Source organism: Paroedura picta, chromosome 6 (genome assembly GCF_049243985.1).
Source record: "Paroedura picta isolate Pp20150507F chromosome 6, Ppicta_v3.0, whole genome shotgun sequence".
In the NCBI taxonomy this organism is placed as follows: domain Eukaryota; kingdom Metazoa; phylum Chordata; class Lepidosauria; order Squamata; family Gekkonidae; genus Paroedura; species Paroedura picta.
In genome coordinates, this window is record NC_135374.1 from 111,516,874 (window position 1) to 111,538,065 (window position 21,192).

The 21,192-nt window shown below is 48.3% G+C and overlaps 1 protein-coding gene across 1 annotated transcript; it reads left to right on the top strand.

Annotated features, from left to right (window-relative positions):
- Nucleotides 1–9,917: 9,917 nt before the first annotated feature.
- LOC143840832 (uncharacterized) lies at nucleotides 9,918–21,115 on the top strand. The gene is made up of 4 exons (XM_077344304.1): nucleotides 9,918–9,976; nucleotides 20,546–20,632; nucleotides 20,752–20,866; nucleotides 21,000–21,115. The coding sequence occupies exons 1-4, from the start codon at nucleotides 9,938–9,940 to the stop codon at nucleotides 21,113–21,115; spliced, it is 357 nt and encodes a 118-aa protein (XP_077200419.1). The 5' UTR covers nucleotides 9,918–9,937.
- Nucleotides 21,116–21,192: the final 77 nt, after the last annotated feature.

Sequence of the window (21,192 nt, forward strand, 5' to 3'; positions counted from 1 at the left end):
GCCTGTATGTATAGAGCTGTCAGGTTACAGGCCACATGTGGGGACCCCATAGGGCTTTCAGGGTAAGAGACTAACAGTTGGTTTGGTTTGACATCCCATGCTTGTGGGACACAACCCTCTCCCATCCAAATACTAGCCAGGTCTGAGATCAGGCTTGCCTGGACCATCCAGGTCAGGGTGGAGAACAATTTGCAGAAGGTAATTGGAGAAAACAGAAGGAAAAGGATTAGACACTTCCTCTCCGATTAAAATCTGCCTCTCAGGATAACTACCTTTCTTTCTGGAAAAAAAAACAGCCATCGGGAGATTGCAACACTCCCAAGTACAGCTCTGAAGTGTTATAGTCTGCAAGTTCCTAGTTCAGCAGCTGCCACTCAGAAGTTCTCACTCCCTCTTTCTCTTTCACCAGTGGTAGGAGTACCTGGCCCAGTCTGCAGGACGTGGTGTGACTCAACAGGTATGTCTCACCTGCCAGCCAGCCATGGTGGCTTGCCAAATTCTCAGGGCATTTCCGCACCCTTTAAATGTAATGGAATGCTTACCTTAAGTAGTCGTTATCTTCTGGTTCCTCCGTATGATGTCACCAACATCCAGCAACTGGGCAGAAACCGGCCGGCTACATCCTCCATTTTAAAGTGCTAGTTGGGGAATCGCATAAAGTGCATTCAAAAACCTATTTAGCGCGAGCTACAGGAGAACAACCAACAGGCAACCAGCAGACGGAAAGTATGGAGGCTCAAACATGATAAAGGTGTCTGTCTTGTCCCACCTTTGCCCCACCCCCCTCTCCCTTGTTCCCAGGGACAGGAATGTCTTTTTTAAAAGGTCTAACATCCTAGAGCAACTAATAGGCAGACAAGTATGCAGGAAATGCCAGAAATATTTTTTTCCCAAAAGTTGTAACATAAACCAAGAATGAAATTAATTTTTTAACATATCAAGACTTGTGATACCATAAGGGGTGGCATTCAGAAAGCACTATGTATATATGATCAGATGCATAGGCATTTACATGGGGAAATGTGAATTTAAAAAAATTAGCGGGCCTCGCGGGCCCTTTAAAACATGGAGAAAGAGGATTGGCCGCCTGGATTGATTGACAAGTGGAAGAGAGTTGCGTGTAAAGCACGTTGCTCTCTTCCGCCATTTCTAGCAGGCAATGTGGAGGGTGAAGCACAAAAAGGCAGCTGAAAAAAGCGAGACAGCAAAAAGGTGAGCAGGGGCTTGGAGGCATGATAATGTTTAGCCCTACAACATTCAGCTACAACATTCATTTTTGCCAATGTGTGGAAATGCCCTCACTATTACTCACCCTTCTATTGGGAAATATAAATATGTATGTATTATGTACTGCAGCCATCTAGTGGCAGTAAATGGCACTGCTAACCTAAAATTATTTAACTCGCATTCTTGCATGCTAAATGCTGTCCCGTCTCTTCTGACCCTATGGACTGATGTCCTCCAAAAGTCCTGTCATTAATCATCTTCGTTAAGTCAGTCCATCTACCTCATTTTGGGTGGCCTTTAACTATTACTATCTGATGAAGGGGCTACTGGACTTGAATCTAAGTAGTATAAGTGAGGATCTCCCACCACAAGGGTGTTGTTTTGCTCAGAATCACTATGGCACCCTTTAACACACTCTTAGCCAGTCCTACCTCACAGGGCTGCTGTGAAGATCTAACAGAAGACAGGAGAACAATGTAAGATTCTTTAGGTCCTCGTTGAAGAGAAAGGCAGGGTATAAATGAAGTACATAAATAAATAGTAAACAAACACATGCTCTGGATCTAACTGAGACCATTTCTGCTCATGTGCAAACCTCCGCATTTGGCGTTCTTAAATAATTAAAGTCTGTAAAACTTTCCACCCAACCTTTCCCCTCTGCAGCAGTAGGTCAGAATTTAGTGCCCCATGACCCGACATTTTTAAAATCCACTTTTCCCATGATCCCCCCCTCCTTCAGATGTGAACTTGCAGCTTTTCACTGAAGAATTCCTCATTTCGAAATTTGTTTCTTGCTGCCTTTTTGGGTCGTAGTATTGCGTGTTCATCCCCCCCTCCAGCCCTCCCTCAGGCTGGGCCCTGTGCAATTCACTATTTTTTTTTTAAGCCTAATGTTGACTGTGATTTCCCTCCCAGTATAATATAGCAACGTTATAATGTTGGTACAAAATGGGCAGGGAGGTTTCCTTTAGCCTTCTCTGTGCAATGACTTGTCCATGAAGGAAGATCCTTTCCTTTCTTTGCTTTTGGTTTCTGGTGGGTAGGTTTTGACACCATGTGCTTGTGTTGCTGCTTCTTTCTCCCCCACCCTTCTCTTCCCCAATAGCTCACGTGTGTTTCCTCAGGGAGATTCCAAATGTGGACAGCATTGGATTGCAATAAAAGGGAACCAGAATCATGACCCTAGAATTCTGTTAATAAGGCATTATCAGGAAGATTTTATGCAACGAACAGATGTCAATTGATTACCACCTATCTTCTTTATGGGTTTAATGCCAAGGATTTGGCCATATTGATGATTGTGTGCAGTCTTTACCAAAAACAAACTCTATAGCAGGGGTGGCCAAACTGTGTCTCTCCAGATGTCCATGGACTACAATTCCCATGAGCCCCTGGGCCTATCACAGAAGGCTTTTCCTTTTTGCAAATCTTCTGTGCACAGCCAGGGAGGCTATAAGAAGCTAGGGGGGCTCTTGCATTATTCTTTGGCTGAGCTGCTTTAGTGCTGGCTGGATGTCTGGGTTTTGCTGCTGCACCTGCTGCTCCGGGCCCTGGAGGATTATCGCCGGAGAAGACTTTGACCGGTTTGGCCTGAGGGACCCTCCTTAAAACTTTCCCCCCTTTGTCTCTCTTTTCTTCTTATTTTTAAACTCACTTTTCCTACCATGCTTTGGGTTTCTGTGGTTGGGTGTGTAGGGATTGGGATTCTCTGTTCTTTTCTGTTGTCTTCTCTTTTTTCCCTTTTGGATTCTACCCTTTTATGTTTATTTTTTGGTTGGATTAAGTTTGGAGCATGCCTGCTTGCTGTGTTTGGGCGTTTCTGTTGCTGTTGTGGTGAGTATCTTGTTATTGCCCTTTAGAAAAAATTCCTTCCGGATTCCTTGTGGTTTACAGGCATTCTGCTTTTCTTTTTACCTGCTCATTGATGTGACTTAGGGGGATGCCTGCTTGCTGTGTTTGGGGGTTTCTGTTGCTGTTGTGGGGTGTTTTGATGTTGTTTTCTTCCTCCCTTCTGGATTGAGGTTGTGGTTTTTGTAGTAGGAACAGGGCTAGGCCTGGTGTTTTCAGTGTTTCTGTTCTGCATCATTTTAGGGTTGGCGTATCTGCGTGGTTTTGTGTTCCCGTGTTTTGCTGAGGTTACCTAGGTGTAGGCAGTTTAGTGTGGAGACAGAAATTTAGGTCAGTTCCTTTGTAAGAGCCAGTTTGGTGTAGTGGTTAGGAGTGTGGACTTCTAATCTGGCATGCCAGGTTTGATTCTGCACTCCCCCACATGCAGCCAGCTGGGTGACCTTGGGCTCACCATGGCACTGATAAAACTGTTCTGACTGGGCAGTGATATCAGGGCTCTCTCAGCCTCACCCACCTCACAGGGTGTCTGTTGTGGGGAGAGGAAAGGGAAGGTAACTATAAGCTGCTTTGAGACTCCTTTGGATAGAGAAAAGCAGCATATAAGAACCAACTCTTCTTCTTCTTCTTCTTCTTCTTAATTATTATTATTACTATTATTATTATTACTATATTTTATTTTTTTCTTACATTTATATGCCACTTTCACCTGCAGCTCAGGGTGGTTTACACGGAACATGGGAGAGCATCGGAACAAGCACAGCATAACTCAGTAGCCAAGTCAACAACCGGGGTTCCAACAGAAGGCAGCTTCAATTCCTTCCCTGTTTGGAGTGTTTAGGATTTATAAGAGAAAAGGAAACTTCTACAGTCTAGCTAAATAATTTTTAAAAGCCTGTGCATCTTCTCCATTGAAGGCCAGCTTTACTGTTAGGAGGAGGACTTCAAAGCTGCTAGTTTCTTGAATGTTTAGGCGTGGAGGGGGCCTCTGCATTTCACTGTTGGCCTCCTACAGTAGATTTCCCCCTTTTCTCCAGGGAACTGATCTCTGCTGTTGGGACAAGGTGTGATTATTATTGTGGATCCACAGGTCCCACCTGGAGGTTGGCATCCCTATCCTAGTCATCTTGATTGCTTGTTTTTTTCTTTCTGGCTGTTAGATTCCCATTTCTGTACTTGCTGTGGCCTGGGGCTGGGCTGGGGGGTTTGAGTTAGAGGTTCCAAACTTTCAGTGTAGCTCTGGGAGTCTCTTCTCAAAAGAACCCCCAAGTTGCAAGGATATTGGGCTAGGGGGTCCAAAAGAGGGTGCCCCAACCAACATCTATTGTTTCCAATGGGTAGACAAGACCAGAGAATCTCCTTTACCCCATCATAGTGTGACCCTGGCATCCCTTGGTGGTCCCCTATCCAAATAGTAGCCATGGCCATCCCTGCTCAGCTTCTGAGATGATGAGATCCAGCATGTCTGGGCTATCCAGGCAGGTTTAGAATCACGGAACCATGGTTGGAAGGTCCCTCCCAGATCAACTAGTCCAGCCCCCAGCGCAGTGCAGGAAACTCAGAACTACCTGTCCACCTACAGTGGCCACAATTCCATGCTCAGATGGTGCCCCCCCAACCCCCTCCCGAATCTCTGGCCAGTGTGGCCTGGAGGAAATTCTCCTCCCGACCCCAAAGTGGCGATCGGCATTTCCCTGGGCATGCAAGAAAGGGCCATGAGCACCAAGCTGTGCCCCAAGAAGGTACACAGTCCCTTCTGCCCACCCACTGACAACTTGCCTAAGTTTGCAAAATCAGCCTCTCTGTCAGATGGCTATCCAGCCTCTGCTTAAATCTTCCAAAGGAGAACCCACCACCACCTGAGGAAGCCTGTTCCACTGAGGAAGTGCTCTAACTGTCAGGAACTTCTTCTGGATGTTTAGACGGAATTTAGAATAATAGAATCCTTGAGTTGGAAGGGACCTCCTGGGTCATCTAGTTCAACCCCCCGCACTGTGCAGGACACTCACATCCCAATCACTCATCTACTGTCACCTGCCATCCCCTTGAACCTTCACAGAATGAGCCTCTCAGATGGCTATCTAGCCTCTGTTTAAACATTTCCAAAGATGGAGAACCCACCACCTCCTGAGAAACCCGGTCAATGCTTGACAATTTTACTGAGGCCCGGGGTGGGGGGTAGTCTTTTGCCGAGGGACGTCACTGCCCCCGCCTGAGCCCCTGCTCCACTTGCTTTCCTGCCAGCACTCCTAACTTCCCACTGGGGTGAGCTGGCGGCAGAGTGGCAGGGCAGCCCCCAAGGCAGCAGCCGGGGAGGAGGACAAGGAGGAGCTGCGGCCCGGTACAGGCTGATCTACGGACCGGTCCCGGTCCTCAGACCTGGGGTTGGGTACCACTGCTCTATAGAACAGCCCTTCAAGTACTTGATGATGGTTACCATATCACCTCTTAGTCATCTTCTCTCCAGGCTAAACAGACCAAGCTCCCGCAGCCTTTCCTCCTATGATGTGGGTCACTGTAAGAGTTAACCCACATATTCAAAGCAAGGAGGAAACACAATGGTTACTTTGACGCTTCCTGACGTTGCCTTTTTGTTATTGATGGGCCTGTAATTTGCAAACTGACAGTGAGCCCTACCTGCAATGCACTGTGAGCTTGAAGGCTGCGGGTGTGTTCTTCGCATCTCGTTCCCTCCTGGGAGGCTAATTTGCACCTCCCTTCCATTACAGTGATGGATGTTCATCCACGGTGCTTGGACTTGACTCATTGATTTTGTGATGAAATGGTTCTAACAAAAGAAGCTCTCGTTCTGAAAAATCTTTTCATTCAACTCCCCGACCATATTAAAGAGCAGCTTGCATCTCTTTTAACTTCTCAATTACAACACCGATTGGGCTCTTAGATTCCCCATCCATCTCAGCTGTCATGAGGACTAGAAACCTTGCTCTGAAAATGTAGAAAGATCTGCTGGACGAAAATGGATAGATTTCATGGGGAGTATAAAACTAGCCCACCTTATCTGCACAACATAATGCTTGAATTTTGACCCATATTACAGTTCGTTGCCTCGTTGCCCGAACACAGCACTCAAAGGGGCCAGGGTGCCCGTCTATGCCTTGCCCGCTGTCCGGCAAGTGCTTTAAAGAAGTGAGTGGGGCAGCTGAGCGTTCTCCCAGGCAGGACATCTGACTGGCTACTGGAGATCTGATTGGCTGTGCAGATGAAAAGCCATTCATCAAAGCAGAGTTTATGCCTGTCTCATCACTGCATCTCTGACCCTTTTAATAGGAGATGCTGGGCACTGAGCCTGGGACCTTCTGCATGCCACCCAGGGCCTCTGCCGCTTACTCTTATGGTGACCTTGCAGGGTTTGCAGGGCAGGAGGCATTCAGAGATGCTTGGCCATTGCCTCCCTCTGCATAGCAACCCTGGTCTCCTTTGGTGGTCTCCTGTCCTGGTACTCGCCAGGGCTGGCAACTGGCGGACGAGTTGCGGGTGGGATTTGTGCCCCTTGGATGCACCCCTGCAAAATACACTGCTGAGAGGCAAAGGAAGATGGAAGACCTAAGAAACCGAGAGAATGCACAAGGCCCATATAGGGCACAATGGTCAGTTTTGATCGGAGAACTTCGCTACGAGCTGTGCTGGGCCTATTAAAAGCACCCACTGTCATCTTTTCTGCCTACTCTTATTAGGGTCAGTTCTTAGTCTGAGGAAGAGTGCTTGCACTCAAAAGCTCACACCTTGAATAAATCTTTGTTGGTCTTAAAGGTGCTACTGGACTCTGATTTTTTTTCTGCCCAGGGATCCTTTCCTGCATTGCAATTTCAAATTTGGGCCACTAGAGGTCCCCCTTCCCTTGTAAAATCTGCCTCCTCCCAGAACCAATCCTTGCATCTGAGAGCAATCGGACACACATTCCCCTCTCAGCTGGTGTTTGGCAAAACGGATCACATTATGCTGAAAGCATGCTTCAGATAGGGGGGTACATTTGCTGCGATATGGTCTAGAACAGGGGTAGTTAACCTGCAGCCCTCCAGATGTTCATGGACTATAATTCCCATGAGCCCCTGCCAGCAAACACTCATGGGAATTGTAGTCCATGAACATCTGGAGGACCACCGGTTGACTACCCCTGGTCTAGTCAACAGATTAGTCAGTTTCGTGGTGACAGCATTTGCTGGCAGCGGCTCATGGGAATTGTAGTCCATTAACATCTGGAGGACCACAGGCTGACTACCCCTGGTCTAGAATGACTTTCAGGCCTCTCTAGCCCAGGGGTAGTCAAACTGCAGCCCTCCAGATGTCCATGGACTACAATTCCCATGAGCCCCTGCCAGCATTCACTAGAGGGCCGCAGTTTGACTATCCCTGCTCTAGCCCTTCAGTTCTATGAAGAAAAACAGCCACCAGTATTTGAATCCAGGAGCGCCTAGAAGACCAACAAAACTTAATTCGAGGCATAAGCTTTTGTGTGCACGCACACGGCTCCAGGTACATGTTCTTTAGAGGCATGCATGCGAATGCTTATACCTTGAATTAAACGTTTGTTGGTTTTAAAGGTGCCACTGGACTCAAACTTAAGATCTGCTGTTTCAGACCAACACGACTACCCCCTGAATTCACCGATATTTGGCAGTTTGATTTCACATACTCGTATTCCATTCAAAACAGAAGCCCGAAATTTCACAATATTCTGTCTATGAAGCTCCAGGCTATCAGCTTATGCTGTAAATTGCGTTCTTTTGTGTGTGTGTGAGAGAGAGTTAGTTCTGATGAAACGATTAACTCCAGAGGTGGCATCTTTGAACATTCATTCTTCCGCCTCCTCAATAGTCTGCTACATCAATCGATTTGCTAGCGGAAGATGTGGAGGTGATTACAATGGTGTTACACAACTTGCAGTCCCATCCTGAGCAAAATCAGACTCTTCTAAGTCAAAGGTGAGAATCAGCTGCCAAAGACCAGTGCTGAGAGAGAGCGCCAGTTAGAAATCTGTGTTAGCTGTGTGCTGAGTCAACTGAAATAAATGGCTTTGGGATTGCACTGCCAATCATTTATACCAGGGGTAGTCACCCTGTGGTCCTCCAGATGTCCATGGACTACAATTCCCATTGTCTCATGGGAATTGTAGTCCATGGATATCTCAAGGGCCTCAGTTTGACTACCCCTGATTTATACCATGCTTTTCCAACCGGGGTTTCATGAAACCCTGGGGTTTCTTGATGGCCCTGGGTTTCCCAAATGGGTGGGAGTTAATTAATTTGTTATATATCTTTAAATATTGTTAAACATTTCTTGGGTGTTATGACCATATATGGCCAAGTCGACCCCCCCCTCTGAAAATGGCCAATGATGGGCCTGGAGGGGATGGGAAGGGGAGGAGCCCCAGGTGAATGTGTCCACAGCTTTGCTTCCCAGTCATGTTCTACACCAGGGATATTCAAACTGCGACCCTCCAGATGTCCATGGACTACAATTCCTATGCAAATGCCGGCAGGGGCTCATGGGAATTGTAGTCCATGGACATCTGGAGGGCCGCAGTTTAACCACCCCTGTTCTACACTATTGTGCCACTTCTAGGGAGTTTCTTGAAGCCTGAAGCATGTTTCCGGGGTTTCTCAATCGTAAAAAGTTGATAGAGGCTGGTTTACACAATAGGTCAGGCTTTTATGGTTACAGCTAAGGCTACTAAGCTCCCAATGTGAGCAAGGAATACCCCACCAGCAGCTCCTGTTGCCCACTGACACTTCAAGCGGTAGCAGAAGAGAAATAATAAAGCCCAGCAGCTGGTAAAAACCTGTATGTGACATCAGGTAAGCCTTGGAATGGCCAGAAAATAATGTGGTTATGCTATAGATTTTCCTGCAATTCCTAGAGCTACCCTTTGTGCTGTCCAGGTCTTTACCAGGAGTAAACTAATAATAATAATAATTTTAAAAATGAATGGTAGGAACTTTTAACAATGCTTGGTCTCAAAGTCTGAGGGCATTTTAGCTGTCTCCTACTCATGGAAACTGAATGAGAAGTGTGAGCAGAGTTTGAGGAAGCTGAATGTGCAGCTGCTGTTAGAAACAAGAACTTCTCGAATTATTCTAAGGTTGCTTCTATAAAGTGAAACTGGGAATCTCCCATTTTTACAGAGAAGCACATTTCTGGGGCCAGGCATATGGTCCTCTAAAAGGTTGTCCCCTAATCTGGATAGCAGAGATACCAGGTCATAAAACTCCATTGGACAAGACAGAAGTGCTGACCCAATATTTAAAAATCAGTAGAGTTTCAAGTTTTATAAGCTTAAATAAACTTGCCTCTTCAGTGGAGCTGTAGGGTTTGGGGAGAAGACATAGCTCAGTTCCATTTTGGGTGCAGAAGGTTCCCGGTTCAATCCCCGGTATCTCCACTTAAGAAGACCTTACAGCAGGGAACATGAAAGCACTCGGCCTCAGATCTTGGGGAGCCCACTGGCAGTCTGAGTTGACCTAACTGACTTAGGCGGACCAAGGGTCTGATGCAGTGTTGTGCAACCATACGCATTTGTGGAGTCGGCAAGCAGACTTGCCCACGACTTTGTTAACCTTTCTCCCGAAGTTCACAACAAACAGTAATTAAAAAACCCCTTAGACTTTCAGTTCACGCACGCCAAGCGATGGCAACTTTAATAGATATTAAACACACACACACAACTTCCTCCTCTCCGACAACAGGTCCTTTCCCTTGGAAACTGGAGGTGAATAATTAATTGTTCTGGAGCTCCATGCCCCTTATAACTCCTACCCCGAGGGAAGGCTGGTTGAAAATATAAATCAGGGTTTCAAGAGGAGGGGCAGGCAAGTGGGCTGTGCTCTCTCCGAAAGCTATTCTGGAAATGCAGCGTGGGCCAGAGGGAGCTGCAGCACATTGGGAGGTATGAATATTCTGACTCGATTAAGATACTTGGAACAGATGTGGGAGATGCTGCGCTAAAGGAGGTGGGATTTATTTCACTGCTTCCACATAGGCCCAGTTTCTGTCATTGGACTGGATGTGGCCATTTAGATGTCTTGACCCAGGCCAGAGAGCTTGGACACTGTGTTGTGTTATTTTAGTGGGCTCAAATTAGGGTTGCCAACTGCTTGGTGAGGTCTGGTGTTCTGCCCAACTTGCAACTGATTTCCAGAATGCATGCCTTCTGGAGGGGGAATGCGGAAGGCCCAGAAACAACCCCCTGCTGGCCCTCTGGGACACAGGGCAGACAGGAAAAGCCTCTGCCCCGGGAAATGCCACTGCTCCTAACCACTACACCAAGCTGTACAGATTGCCATTGCCTTAACTAGATGTAGCTAGAGAACAGGCAGAAGAAGCTGTTGCGGGAGGATGGTGTAAGTCTTTTTTGTCTTGCTCATTGACTGTTATGGAATTCTTTTTCTTTAAATTTGGACATTCTGGCCAACATCTCAGAATCATCCAAGGAGGGGGACACTCAGGTATTTCCTACCTGGGGAGGTGACTGTGTGGTTAAAAAGGTTTGCAATTTGAGATGGGATTAATGCTTTTGTCTTATGTGTCCTCTGTGTCCTTTCTCTCTCTATCTGTGTATAGAGGGAAGTGCCACACAGCCCCCATCCCAACTGGTCCTTTCCTCCAGGGGAACTGATCTCTGCAGTCTGGAGAGGAGCTTTCATTCTGGAGATTCTCCAGGTCCCACCTGGAGACTGGCACCCATGACCAGTGGCAGAGATGCTAGCCTCCAGCTGGAACCTGGAGATCCCACTTCTGTGGTTTCTTGAAGCTTGAAGAATCTTTCAGGGGTTTCTCAAGGTTAAAAAAGTTGAGAAAAGCTGACATAGAGGCAGTAATTGAGAAACCCTCTGTAAGTTCTTTGCCAACCAATGCTTTCATGTTTGTAACATACCACTGTTTTTGATTTATTGATATTGAACTGAACTGAAGAACGTACTGACTGAAAGGTGTTCAGTTCTTGAAGCAAATTTTGCTATCAATTAAATATTTTCATTAAAGGAAGAAACTGTGACAATTATTTAATATCTATTGTTATTAGTAATTACTGCCACCCAGCATTTCTCTTTGTTTCCCACCTGGAGCCTGGTACCCTACACTTCCATGGGATCCAAAGCCAGGGCTTTTCTCAAGGGGGACTGATCTCTGTTGCCTGGAAATGACCTGCAATTCCAGCCAATCCCCAGGTCCCCACCACTCCCATTCTGAAATCTCTCTGCCACAGAGTTCCCCCCTCCCAAGGTGGTACCTGGAGATGGGTTGTCATTGTACCCCCTCCAAAACAGCCAGTTCCCCCTGGGGAGCTGGTCTCTATAGTCTAGTTCCAAAAGATTTCCAGGCCATACCTGGAGGTTGGTGACCCCTGGGTCAGGAATGTTCATTGAGGTTTGGAGTCGGGGCCTCAAGAGTCCAAGGTTGGGCAGGAGCTTTTGCCATATAGCCAGCCCTGAGAAAGGCCACAGTGCAGGTTTTTCATCCTAGTGCCCATCTTGCTACTTGATCCTTTCTGCAAGAGATGCTAAGGATTGAACCTGGAATTTGCTACCTGCAAAGCAGACACTCTGCCAGTCCTCAGATAGCAGATGATGTGAAAGATCTCCACCTGAAACCCAGGAGAGGTGCTGCTAGTCAGAGCAGACAATACTGATTTGAAGGGCCAGTGATCAGGTGCAGCATAAGGCAGCTTCATGTGTTTAGCAGGGCAATCCTATAATGTCCTCATTTACAGAACCTCTGATAAGGATTACAAGAAGATGGTGAAGCTTATGTGCAATTCTGTACACAGGCTGATCTGCATTTCCATTTTCCTTGTTTGTGTGTTCCTGTTCAAAGATTTCCCCCCTATTCCATGAGGGTTTTCCTCCCTCTAGTGGTCAACTCAATAGTACATCAGCTTATCTCCGGCACAACCTCCTGAAGATTTAAACTGCAGGTTTTTATGCTGGACATAAAACTGATGCAATATTAAATTGGCCACTAGATGGAGCTAAGCAAATACAGAAGACCACCATCAAAGCGACAGGGATGCACAACGGAGGAAAATGAGAATGAGGAAACAGCCACCTTTGCTCAGAAATTACACAATCTAATGGCATTTGCTCCTGTATGAGTACGTGAAGAATTGCAGTCTGCGAGTGCTGTAGGAAAGCTCAGGCTATAGCTATTGGGTCTGCACTTACAATGTGTCTGTTGTGTCCTTATGGATTTTCTGGAAAAGTGTTGTGGGGGCTTTAATGCCTGATCAATGCGGATCAGTCTATCCATTCCACACAGATCTCCAGCCTTGGAGACATGTTTCTAATTGATTGCTTTTGAGCAGTGGCAAAACCTGTGCGTTACCCAACCATCCATTGCAATCTGTCGTTTCTTCCAGCTCCTCTGCTCTTTTTGCAAGATAAAAAAAGGCCTGGAACGCTGTTTGTCATTTGCAAACATACACCAGAGCACCAAATGGGGAAAAAATCCCAACATATTTCTTGGCCACCAAGGTGGAAAAAATGTACTTCTGTGTTGCAATACCGATGTAATAAACCTAAACCCCAAATACAGCCTACTTCCTTTGAAAATGCATTCCTTTTATTTTTGTGCATTTCCACCTTCCTTTTAGGATCCGCTGCGGTTGATGCTTCAGCTGTGTTCTCTGAGCCCATTTCCTTCTTGACCCGAAGCACTTTTATTGACTCTCTGATCGATCCTCACTTAATTTCCTTTTCCCTCTGATCTATCACTCCCTCAGGGCTCCCATTGGAACTGTCTTCCTTGCTTCCTCTCCTGCTTCTTGGCCAAATATTTCCCTCTCCTTGTTCACTCTGCCCGAACCTAACAAAGTCAAATACCTTTAGACTTTAAAACTCTTCCGTCTTGGTAATATCCACTGGGACCCCCATGAAATAGGCCTGCTGGCTCCTGGTTCTAGATTCCTCTGCCCACCCCCACCCCCCAAGCAGTAGCATGAGAAAAATAAAAAGAGTAGCTTGGTGATGTTCTGAAGGCCATTGCATCTTTTCCAGTGAAAACCTGGAAGTTATGGAGGATGGCTCTAGGAATTGCTAGAAATTCTATGGCTTTATGATGTCACTTCCAGGTTTGCATCAGAAGTGATGTAATGGCACTCACTGTTGTTTCCCCTCATGTCCCTGCCTCCAAACCTCCCACCATAAACAATCTGTGTGAGCTGTGGAAACTCTAGTTGATTCAGCCTGGACAGGATCCAGAGACGGTATCATACCTGCTCCACAAGAATGATTATCTGCTCCTAAAGAGGCAGTAGATACCTTTCTTACCTCCTGCCCCAATGCTTCCTGGACAGATCCGGCTGTGCACACTTTAGAGGGAGGATGGTGGGCTAGATGGACCTTTGGGCTAACTTTATGCACTGGCTCTTAGTTTCTGGTTGCAATCCCATGCTATCCCATGCAATCCCATGTTAATAAATGATTAAAGCCCTGTCCTGTCTGGTTCAGGGGGCTTACTGCAATGGCTCGTCCCGGATGAATTCTTTGGTTTTCAAGTAGGGCCCCATTTCAGATAGCTTGGATAACTGGACCCATGAAACAGGCTGAGAGAGGCAGGGCCTTTTCAGTGATGGCACCCCAATTCTGGACCTTCTGCTTAAAGAAAGCTGATTGTCTTCAGGAAGCTCATTTTTAAAAAAAAATTTGTTTCTGTCAGGGGGTTTGAGTAATCATTTTGCTGTTCTTTGCATTGAGGCCTTGATTTATGATTGGGGTGTCAGGATCAGAAATACCAGATTTACGGGGTGGAGCTTGAGGAGGGTGGGGTTTGGATACAACAGGTTGGTTGCCATTCATTGATAAATCACATTTCATTCCGTTGATGTCCCTCATTCTTTATTGGTACCAGAGAGACAGCTTGGTGTACTAGTTAAGAGTGGTGGCCACTAAACCGGCTTTGATTCCCCACTTCTCTTCATGCAGCCAACTGACTGGTCTTTTGGCCAGTCACAGGTCTCTCAGTGGTCTCTCAGCTCCACCTACCTCACAGGGTTTCTGTTGTAGGAAGAGGAGGTGATTTTAAGTTACTCTGAGAAGCATGAGGCCTGCTGGGTGATCTTTGGTCAGTTCTCTCAGAGCTCTCTCAGGCCACCCCTCCCACCTCACAGGATGTCTATTGTGGGGAGAGGAAGGGAAGGTGATTGTCACTGAGAAACCTTCAGCCAGTCAGTTCTCTCAGAGCTCCCTGAGCCCCACTTGTCTCACAGGATGTCTATTGTGGGGAGAGGAAGGGAAGGTGATTGTAAGTCACAGAGAAACCTTCAGCCAGTCAGTTCTCTCAGAGCTCCCTGAGCCCCACTTGCCTCACAGGATGTCTATTGTGGGGAGAGGAAGGGAAGGTGATTGTAAGTCACAGAGAAACCTTCAGCCAGTCAGTTCTCTCAGAGCTCCCTGAGCCCCACTTGCCTCACAGGATGTCTATTGTGGGGAGAGGAAGGGAAGGTGATTGTAAGTCACAGAGAAACCTTCAGCCAGTCAGTTCTCTCAGAGCTCTCTGAGCCCCACTTGCCTCACAGGGTGTCTGTTGTGGAGAGAGAAAGGGAAGTTGGTTGTAAGCTGCTTTGAGACTCCTTTGGGTAATAAAACAGTGGGATACAAAAAAAACACCTCTTCTTCTTGTCCGTCGGCCTTGGTTCTCCAAAGCTGCAGCCACAGCAGGTCAGTTTGTCTTCATTGTTGTGTCTGAGGTAACTGTCCAGCACAACCCATCCCTCTGGCTCCCATCTTGTGTGATGCTGGTCCTGAGGGCATCTCCTCTGGCAACCAATTTATTTCTGCAGACTTCAGGGGAAGTCATCAAGGATGCTGTACGTGTACTTTTCAATCATTTACAATGCTCACCCCCATGTGGGATCCGGTGTGCACACAAGTATACTGCATCACTTCATAATGAAGTCAATGCTGCTCTTGTTTTCTCAAGAAGGCACATTTCCACACCCAGCGGATAACAGCTGAGCAGCCTGAAGCGGCAAGTTCCCCTCCTGTCGCTTGCGAAACCCGACAGTCCCGAAAAGCACATGAGATTCAGCAAGGGCTGAGGCATCACACGATAGTTCTCCATGTGTGTGTGTGTGTGTGGGGGGGGGCAATGCAACAGAAGCTTCTCAAGCAACACAATGACCGATCCACGCTTTGTGTGTCTCAGACTCCGAATTATGAAACCCAGATTGCTCAAGCGTGAGGCGGATCTGGGGGGGAAATGATCTAACGCTCGCTGTGAATGGCACACACACATGAATCAGTCGTCTGTGGCGCCCTGAAATGCAGTGAGGGGGATTTCATCCTACATGTCCATGGTCCAGGAAGGCGGGAGCTGACAAAACTCTGCTGAGAACAAAAAACATAGGACTACTGTACTGATAAGAACCTCTTTTGGTGCAGAGTGGTAAGGCAGCAGACATGCAGTCTGAAAGCTCTACCCATGAGGCTGGGAGTTCGATCCCAGCAGCCGGCTCAAGGTTGACTCAGCCTTCCATCCTTCCGAGGTCGGTAAAATGAGTACCCAGCTTGCTTGCTGGGGGGTAAATGGTAATGACTGGGGAAGGCACTGGCAAACCACCCCGTATTGAGTCTGCCATGAAAACACTAGAGGGCGTCACCCCAAGGGTCAGACATGACTCAGTGCTTGCACAGGGGATACCTTTACCTTTACTGTACTGATAGAAAGTGGCTGGTTTACCTCATAATGGTCAGTTGGCATATGACAAACTGTCAGCCGGTTGCTTGTTTTACACAAACTCAGTACTTTTTTACCCCTCTGGGAAGCTCAGGGAGAACTGTGGGCCGATCCCTCCTCCCATTTTATCCTCATAACTATCCTTAGGCCACAGGAAAGAGGGCAGTGAGTGTGTATTTGACACCAGGTAGTACCTGGAGATCTCCCACTCTCACAACTCCTCTCCAGGCAATAGAGATTAGGCCACCTGGAGAAAATATCTCCCCAAACTCTTCCTCCTCAGCCTCTGCCCTCCCGAATCTCCAGGTACTTCCCAGCCAGGAGTTGTCAACCCTAGACATCCCAGTTCACTCACTGAGCAATCATGGCTGAGGGTGGATCTCAATCTAGCTTTCCCTGGTTTTCCTGGGCAACAATATCCTCACTCCCACATTGGCTCCAACTCCAAATAGCCTATTTATTCATTTTGGCTTTGGAGTTTGCCTTTGTTTGAAAGTCTCCCCAAAAGCAGAAACAGGGCTAAGCAAAATCAGTGTGGTTTGGAGGTCAGGGTGCTCAGCCGCAGAGAGCCAGCATGGTGTCATGGTCAAGAGTGGTGGCCTCTACCCTGGAGAACTGGAGTCAATTCCCTGCTCCTCTAGTGATGTTGGACCAGTCTCAGTTCTCTCAGAGCTCTCTCAGCCCCACCTATCTCACGAGGGTGTCTGTTGTGAAGAGAGGAAAGGAAAGGCATTTGTAAGCCATTTTGGGACTCCTCTGGGTACAGAAAAATGGGGTATCCAAAATCAGCTCTTCTTCTTGGGTCTGATAACCAAGGTGCTGGATCCTATGGAAATAACACTTCTAGTTCATTAAGAGCAGGAATTCTGGGAACTCTCTGTCCTTGGACTCTGGAGGAAGGGAGGAAGCAAGGCTTAGGGAGCGACCCTGGAAAAGACTAATTTCAGAAAGCAAAGCATGGTGGGAAGACATGGCTGAAAACGCCGCTCGACAGCTGCCTTTCAATAGGCCGCTAATCCTCAAACACATTAAGGGATTACAGATGCAAAGCAAAGGAAAACTCTGCCCTACAAGTCTACTGTTTCTTTTCAACGTTCCCCTTGCCTGCCATACTCACTGTGTGGGTACCGATCAATTAAACATAATGGCCGTATTTACGCTGTTCCCTTTCTCCGGTGCCAGGCTGCAAACACTCTTTGCGTGCTACCATTCTCCTGGAAAGTGATGTTTTCGGAAAAACGGCCAACCTGTTTCCCCCGGCCTTTCAGAATAAACCTGTGGCAATCAGAAATGCCAAGGAGAGCTTCACTTTGTGGCATGCTGATCTGCTTTTGAAGGCAAAGGGGGGAGCGGCGGGGTGCTAAAGCAGCAACTTCAGTTTGGAGGCCTGCAGATCCCGTTTCACCAAATATAAAAAAATCCTCTGGCATAATCCCACTTTATGTGGTACGCCCAGTTGGGTGTGCGGCTCATGCAGGCTTTCTGCATGGAGGGCCTGGGAATTCCTTATTAGGCTGCGGACCGGTGGGGTGGAGGGCTGCCACAAACGTGCATGCGTGGACCTGCCACGCATGCGCAAAAGTGCCACACATGTGCGTTTGCGGCCGCACATGGCACAAACACACATACATGGACCTGCCGCGCATGCACGTTTGCGCTGGCGGCTGTGCTTCCCTCTCCGCCCCCCCCCCTCCTGCAAAAAGAAGCTTGCCGGGTCGCAAGCTAATCGGCCGCTTTGGGAAGTGGCTTGGGAAGTTTCTCACTGCGGGGGGGGGGCGCAGGGAGAGGGAGCCCCGGCGCAGCCCCGATACCGGGTTGCAGCGCAGAGGTTGGGGACCACTGCCCTAGGCCATTCCAGGTCAGGCCTCACATGCAGAACATATACGAAATCACGTATGCAAGATGTGTATACTTGGGGCCATTTCGCACAGAGCTCAAAGTTGCTATTTGGTTGCCGTTTGTGAAAGCGCTACTTCAAGTAGCGAAATGTAACTAGCCGTGCCCGTAACGCACAGCTGCGGTTTTTGCGGAATTTGGCACTTTCACTTCTCGCCACTTTCGTAACCCACAGGCTTCCGGTTCTCCGTCTTATCGCTACAAAGGAGGTCCCTTTTTAGCGCTTCTGGCCTCCCGTGCCCGTCAATCAAACTGCAGGCACACCTTTGACCTCGACCCTAAAGCCGAACTTGTCGGGGTTCCCTTTTTTTTAAAAAAACCCAGGAAACCCCGTAGCAACGCGTTATCGTCCAATCATTGGCGCCCTTGGAACGTGTTTTCTATTGTTTTCTAGGAACCAGATGCATTGACATGTTTGATTGGTTAATCCCCGCCCACAGTACACGCCCACAGGTTACCTGCTTATATGCACCTGGGCAGACACGCGGTCGGCCTCACTCTTTTGTTTGCGTAGCCTACTGCCCGCAGCACAGGTCAACGTTGCAATGGAGAGGCTTATTTTTCAATTGCTGGCTCACATGCTCGCGGTGGTCCAGCGCATGAATACCGCCTTGTCGCGTCGGACGTCTGCTATCGCGGAGTACCGAGAACGGGTGCCCGGAACGCTGACCAGCAGCAGAAGACGTTCTGTAAGGGTAACCATGGCGGCCAAGAAACGCTGGCAAGCTCTGGCAGAGGTCCGGTTCCCCAGACAGTTCTGGGTGGACGAACGATCCTCTGACTGGTGGGAGAATTTTGTGTGGACTCGCTGGGATGATGACCACTGGATTGCCAACTTCAGGATGTCGAGGGGGACATTTTTTGAACTCGTGGAGGCTCTACGTGGACGCATGGAGAGGCAAGTCACTGGCATGCGGCGCCCCGTTCCAGTTGAAAAAAGGGTGGCTGCCGCATTGTGGTACTTGGCCACCCCTCAGTACTTCCGGACAGTAGCCCAGCAATTCGGACTCGGAGTCACTACGGTTGGCGATATCCTTAAGGAGTTCTGCCTCGCCATGGAGGCGGAATTGTTCAGCAAAGTCGTGTGCCTCGGAGACCGGCTTGGAGCGGTGAGTGTCATTCTATGCCCTTTTCCCGTTAAATTTTTTTTCTTGTTTGACAGGTCAGCAACGAAGACGCGATACACCCCACGCTGACATGCAATGGCTTATATTCTTTTCTTTCCCTTATTCCAGAGTATGGACGGGTTTGCCAGGCTTGGATTCCCGCATTGTTTTGCGGCCGTCGATGGAAGCCACATCCCTATCCGTGCCCCCGGGGGAAGCATAAAAGAGTACGGGAACAGGAAGGACTTTTGCTCTGTTCTCCTGCAAGGAACAGTGGACTTCTCCGGCCGGTTTATCGATGCCGAGGTGGGGTGGAGTGGCAGGAGGCATGATGCCCTTGTTTTCAGGGAATCCAACCTCAGGAAAGCCATGGACGAAGGGGTCTTTGTTCCAGGAAACCCCACCGCCACCATTGAGGGCGTGCGTGTGCCGGCGTTGGTCCTCGGGGACGGAGCCTACCCATTACGACGCTGGCTCATGACTCCCTACAAGCGGCCAAGGACGGACGTGCAGAGCCACTACAACCTCAGTCACTCCCGGGCAAGGAATGTAGTGGAGCGTGCCTTTGGACGTTTGAAGTCACGGTTCCGTTGTTTAATGTCACGACTCCATGTACATATTGACAATGTGACTCCGCTGATAATCGCATGTGTGATTTTGCACAACATATGCGAGGACAAGGGACATAACATCCCCTTCCCTGAGGACGAACCTGAACCTGTAGTCCTTCAGGATACACAGGACATCCCTGAAGCAAGGAGAAAAAGGATATATGCTGAGGGGTGCAAGGTTCGGGACGCCATAGCCACCCACATCTACAGAAACAGGAGGCGTGTTTAATTGTTTTTCCTACTCTGTTGTTGAATAAAGTTTTGTGTTCTTTGTTTAACCTTGTCTTGTGCGGTTTGTGTACTTTGCCAGCAAAAAAACGGGGATTCTCTGGTCCAAAAGCACTTTGACAGCCCTAAATGCTAACTCCCAACTGAAATTGACAAACACAATACGGAAGCGCTGAATGGGGAAAGTTCGGGGAGGCGGGTAGCCAGGAAGTATTGGCGACCCCTGTCAAACCGGAGGATCAATCCACTCATGTTCCAATGAATAATTTTATTGGTGGGCAGCTTTGATACATTTAAAAAACGGGGTGGTCGATCGGAGCAACGCACGTTCGTTCCCTAACCGTCATTCCGAAGATGCCGAAGCCACGGAAGGGCTCCTTCTGGCAGCGCGCCGAGGCTGAGGCACTTCTGGAGCTTGTGCTCCAATCGAAAAGTGTTGGCCGCCTTATGGCCAGCACCCACTGCCACACCAAGGGTGCTTACCTGGTGTTGGCTTCAAAGCTGAGGGAGAGGGGCTACGTCCGGACCTGGGAGCAGGTCCGGACAAAATTCAAGCGACTTAAGCTGGACTTCCTAAACAGTCTGGAACAGTGGGGGGGGATCCCGCAGCCAAGTGGGAGGACGGTCTTCCACGACCAGATGGTTAAAATATGGGAGAAGGCTGGGAAGCCCCCCCTGGACATGAGGAGGCATATGGGTGAGTGCTGCCCTCGTTGTGTTTTGCCCTTAAACATGCATGGAATGACTAGCTGCCTCTTTCCCCTACTGTCCCCAATGAAATTCGAGAAAGTATTTAGATGCTGTCAACCCCCTCAGACTTAGCCAGCCAGTACTGTAGAACCACTTTGGTTATGCGCTTAGACTCTAACTGTGGTGTGTCCACCAGCTGTGTTTCATCTCTGTTTTGTGTGCTTTTAATTATGATTTGTCTTTTTCTTTGCCCAGCCACACAATCACCATCCAAGCTGGCAACAGCACCTGAGCGTGAGGAGGGGGAGGAAGAGGGACCTTCCACCTCGGGACAGGCTGCAGGTGAGAGTTTTATGTCTGTGAGGGAGACCCATGTGTGTGTACCCCCATGGAGCCATATGGGAGCCTGATGTGATGCTTCCTTTTGGAGTGTGATCAAATTCTTTGTTTGATTTCTATAGCTGAAACTGTGGAGGCAAGGCTGCGTGCCATGGAGGCCAGAGTTACTTCCCTGGAGGCTCAAGTGGCTGAAAGGGGAGATTGAGCAGCAAAGGCAACAGAGGGAGGCGGAAGAACGTAGGTTATGTTCCCCACTGCCCAACTCTTCTCACACTGTGGCTAAGGCCACTTAAAAGTGTATGCATGTAAACTAAAGAAATTTGAAAATATGTGTGGCACTAATGTGTACTTTTTCTCCCTCCCCACACAGTTAAGAAGAAGGAGGATGAGGACCTCTTCCGCCGCAAAGTCCGGGGGTCCGTGGGAAGGTTGAGCAGGAGAGTGAGGGAGATGGAAGGGGCTGGGCAGGGGAGCAGTGGGACCTGAGTTTTGTTTCCTGTTTGTGTTTTGGGGTAGGGGTTGGGGGGGGGGCTCCAAGTTTCATTCCCTAATGTTTTTCCCCT

Bases quoted from the DNA above. Each gene is read 5' to 3' on its own strand.
- LOC143840832 (XM_077344304.1), top strand. From the start codon at position 9,938: ATGCAGCGTGGGCCAGAGGGAGCTGCAGCACATTGGGAG. The intron at 9,977-20,545 runs GTATGAATATTC...TTCTTTGCCCAG, and splicing joins GAGCTGCAGCACATTGGGAG to CCACACAATCACCATCCAAG. The intron at 20,867-20,999 runs GTAGGTTATGTT...CTCCCCACACAG, and splicing joins ACAGAGGGAGGCGGAAGAAC to TTAAGAAGAAGGAGGATGAG.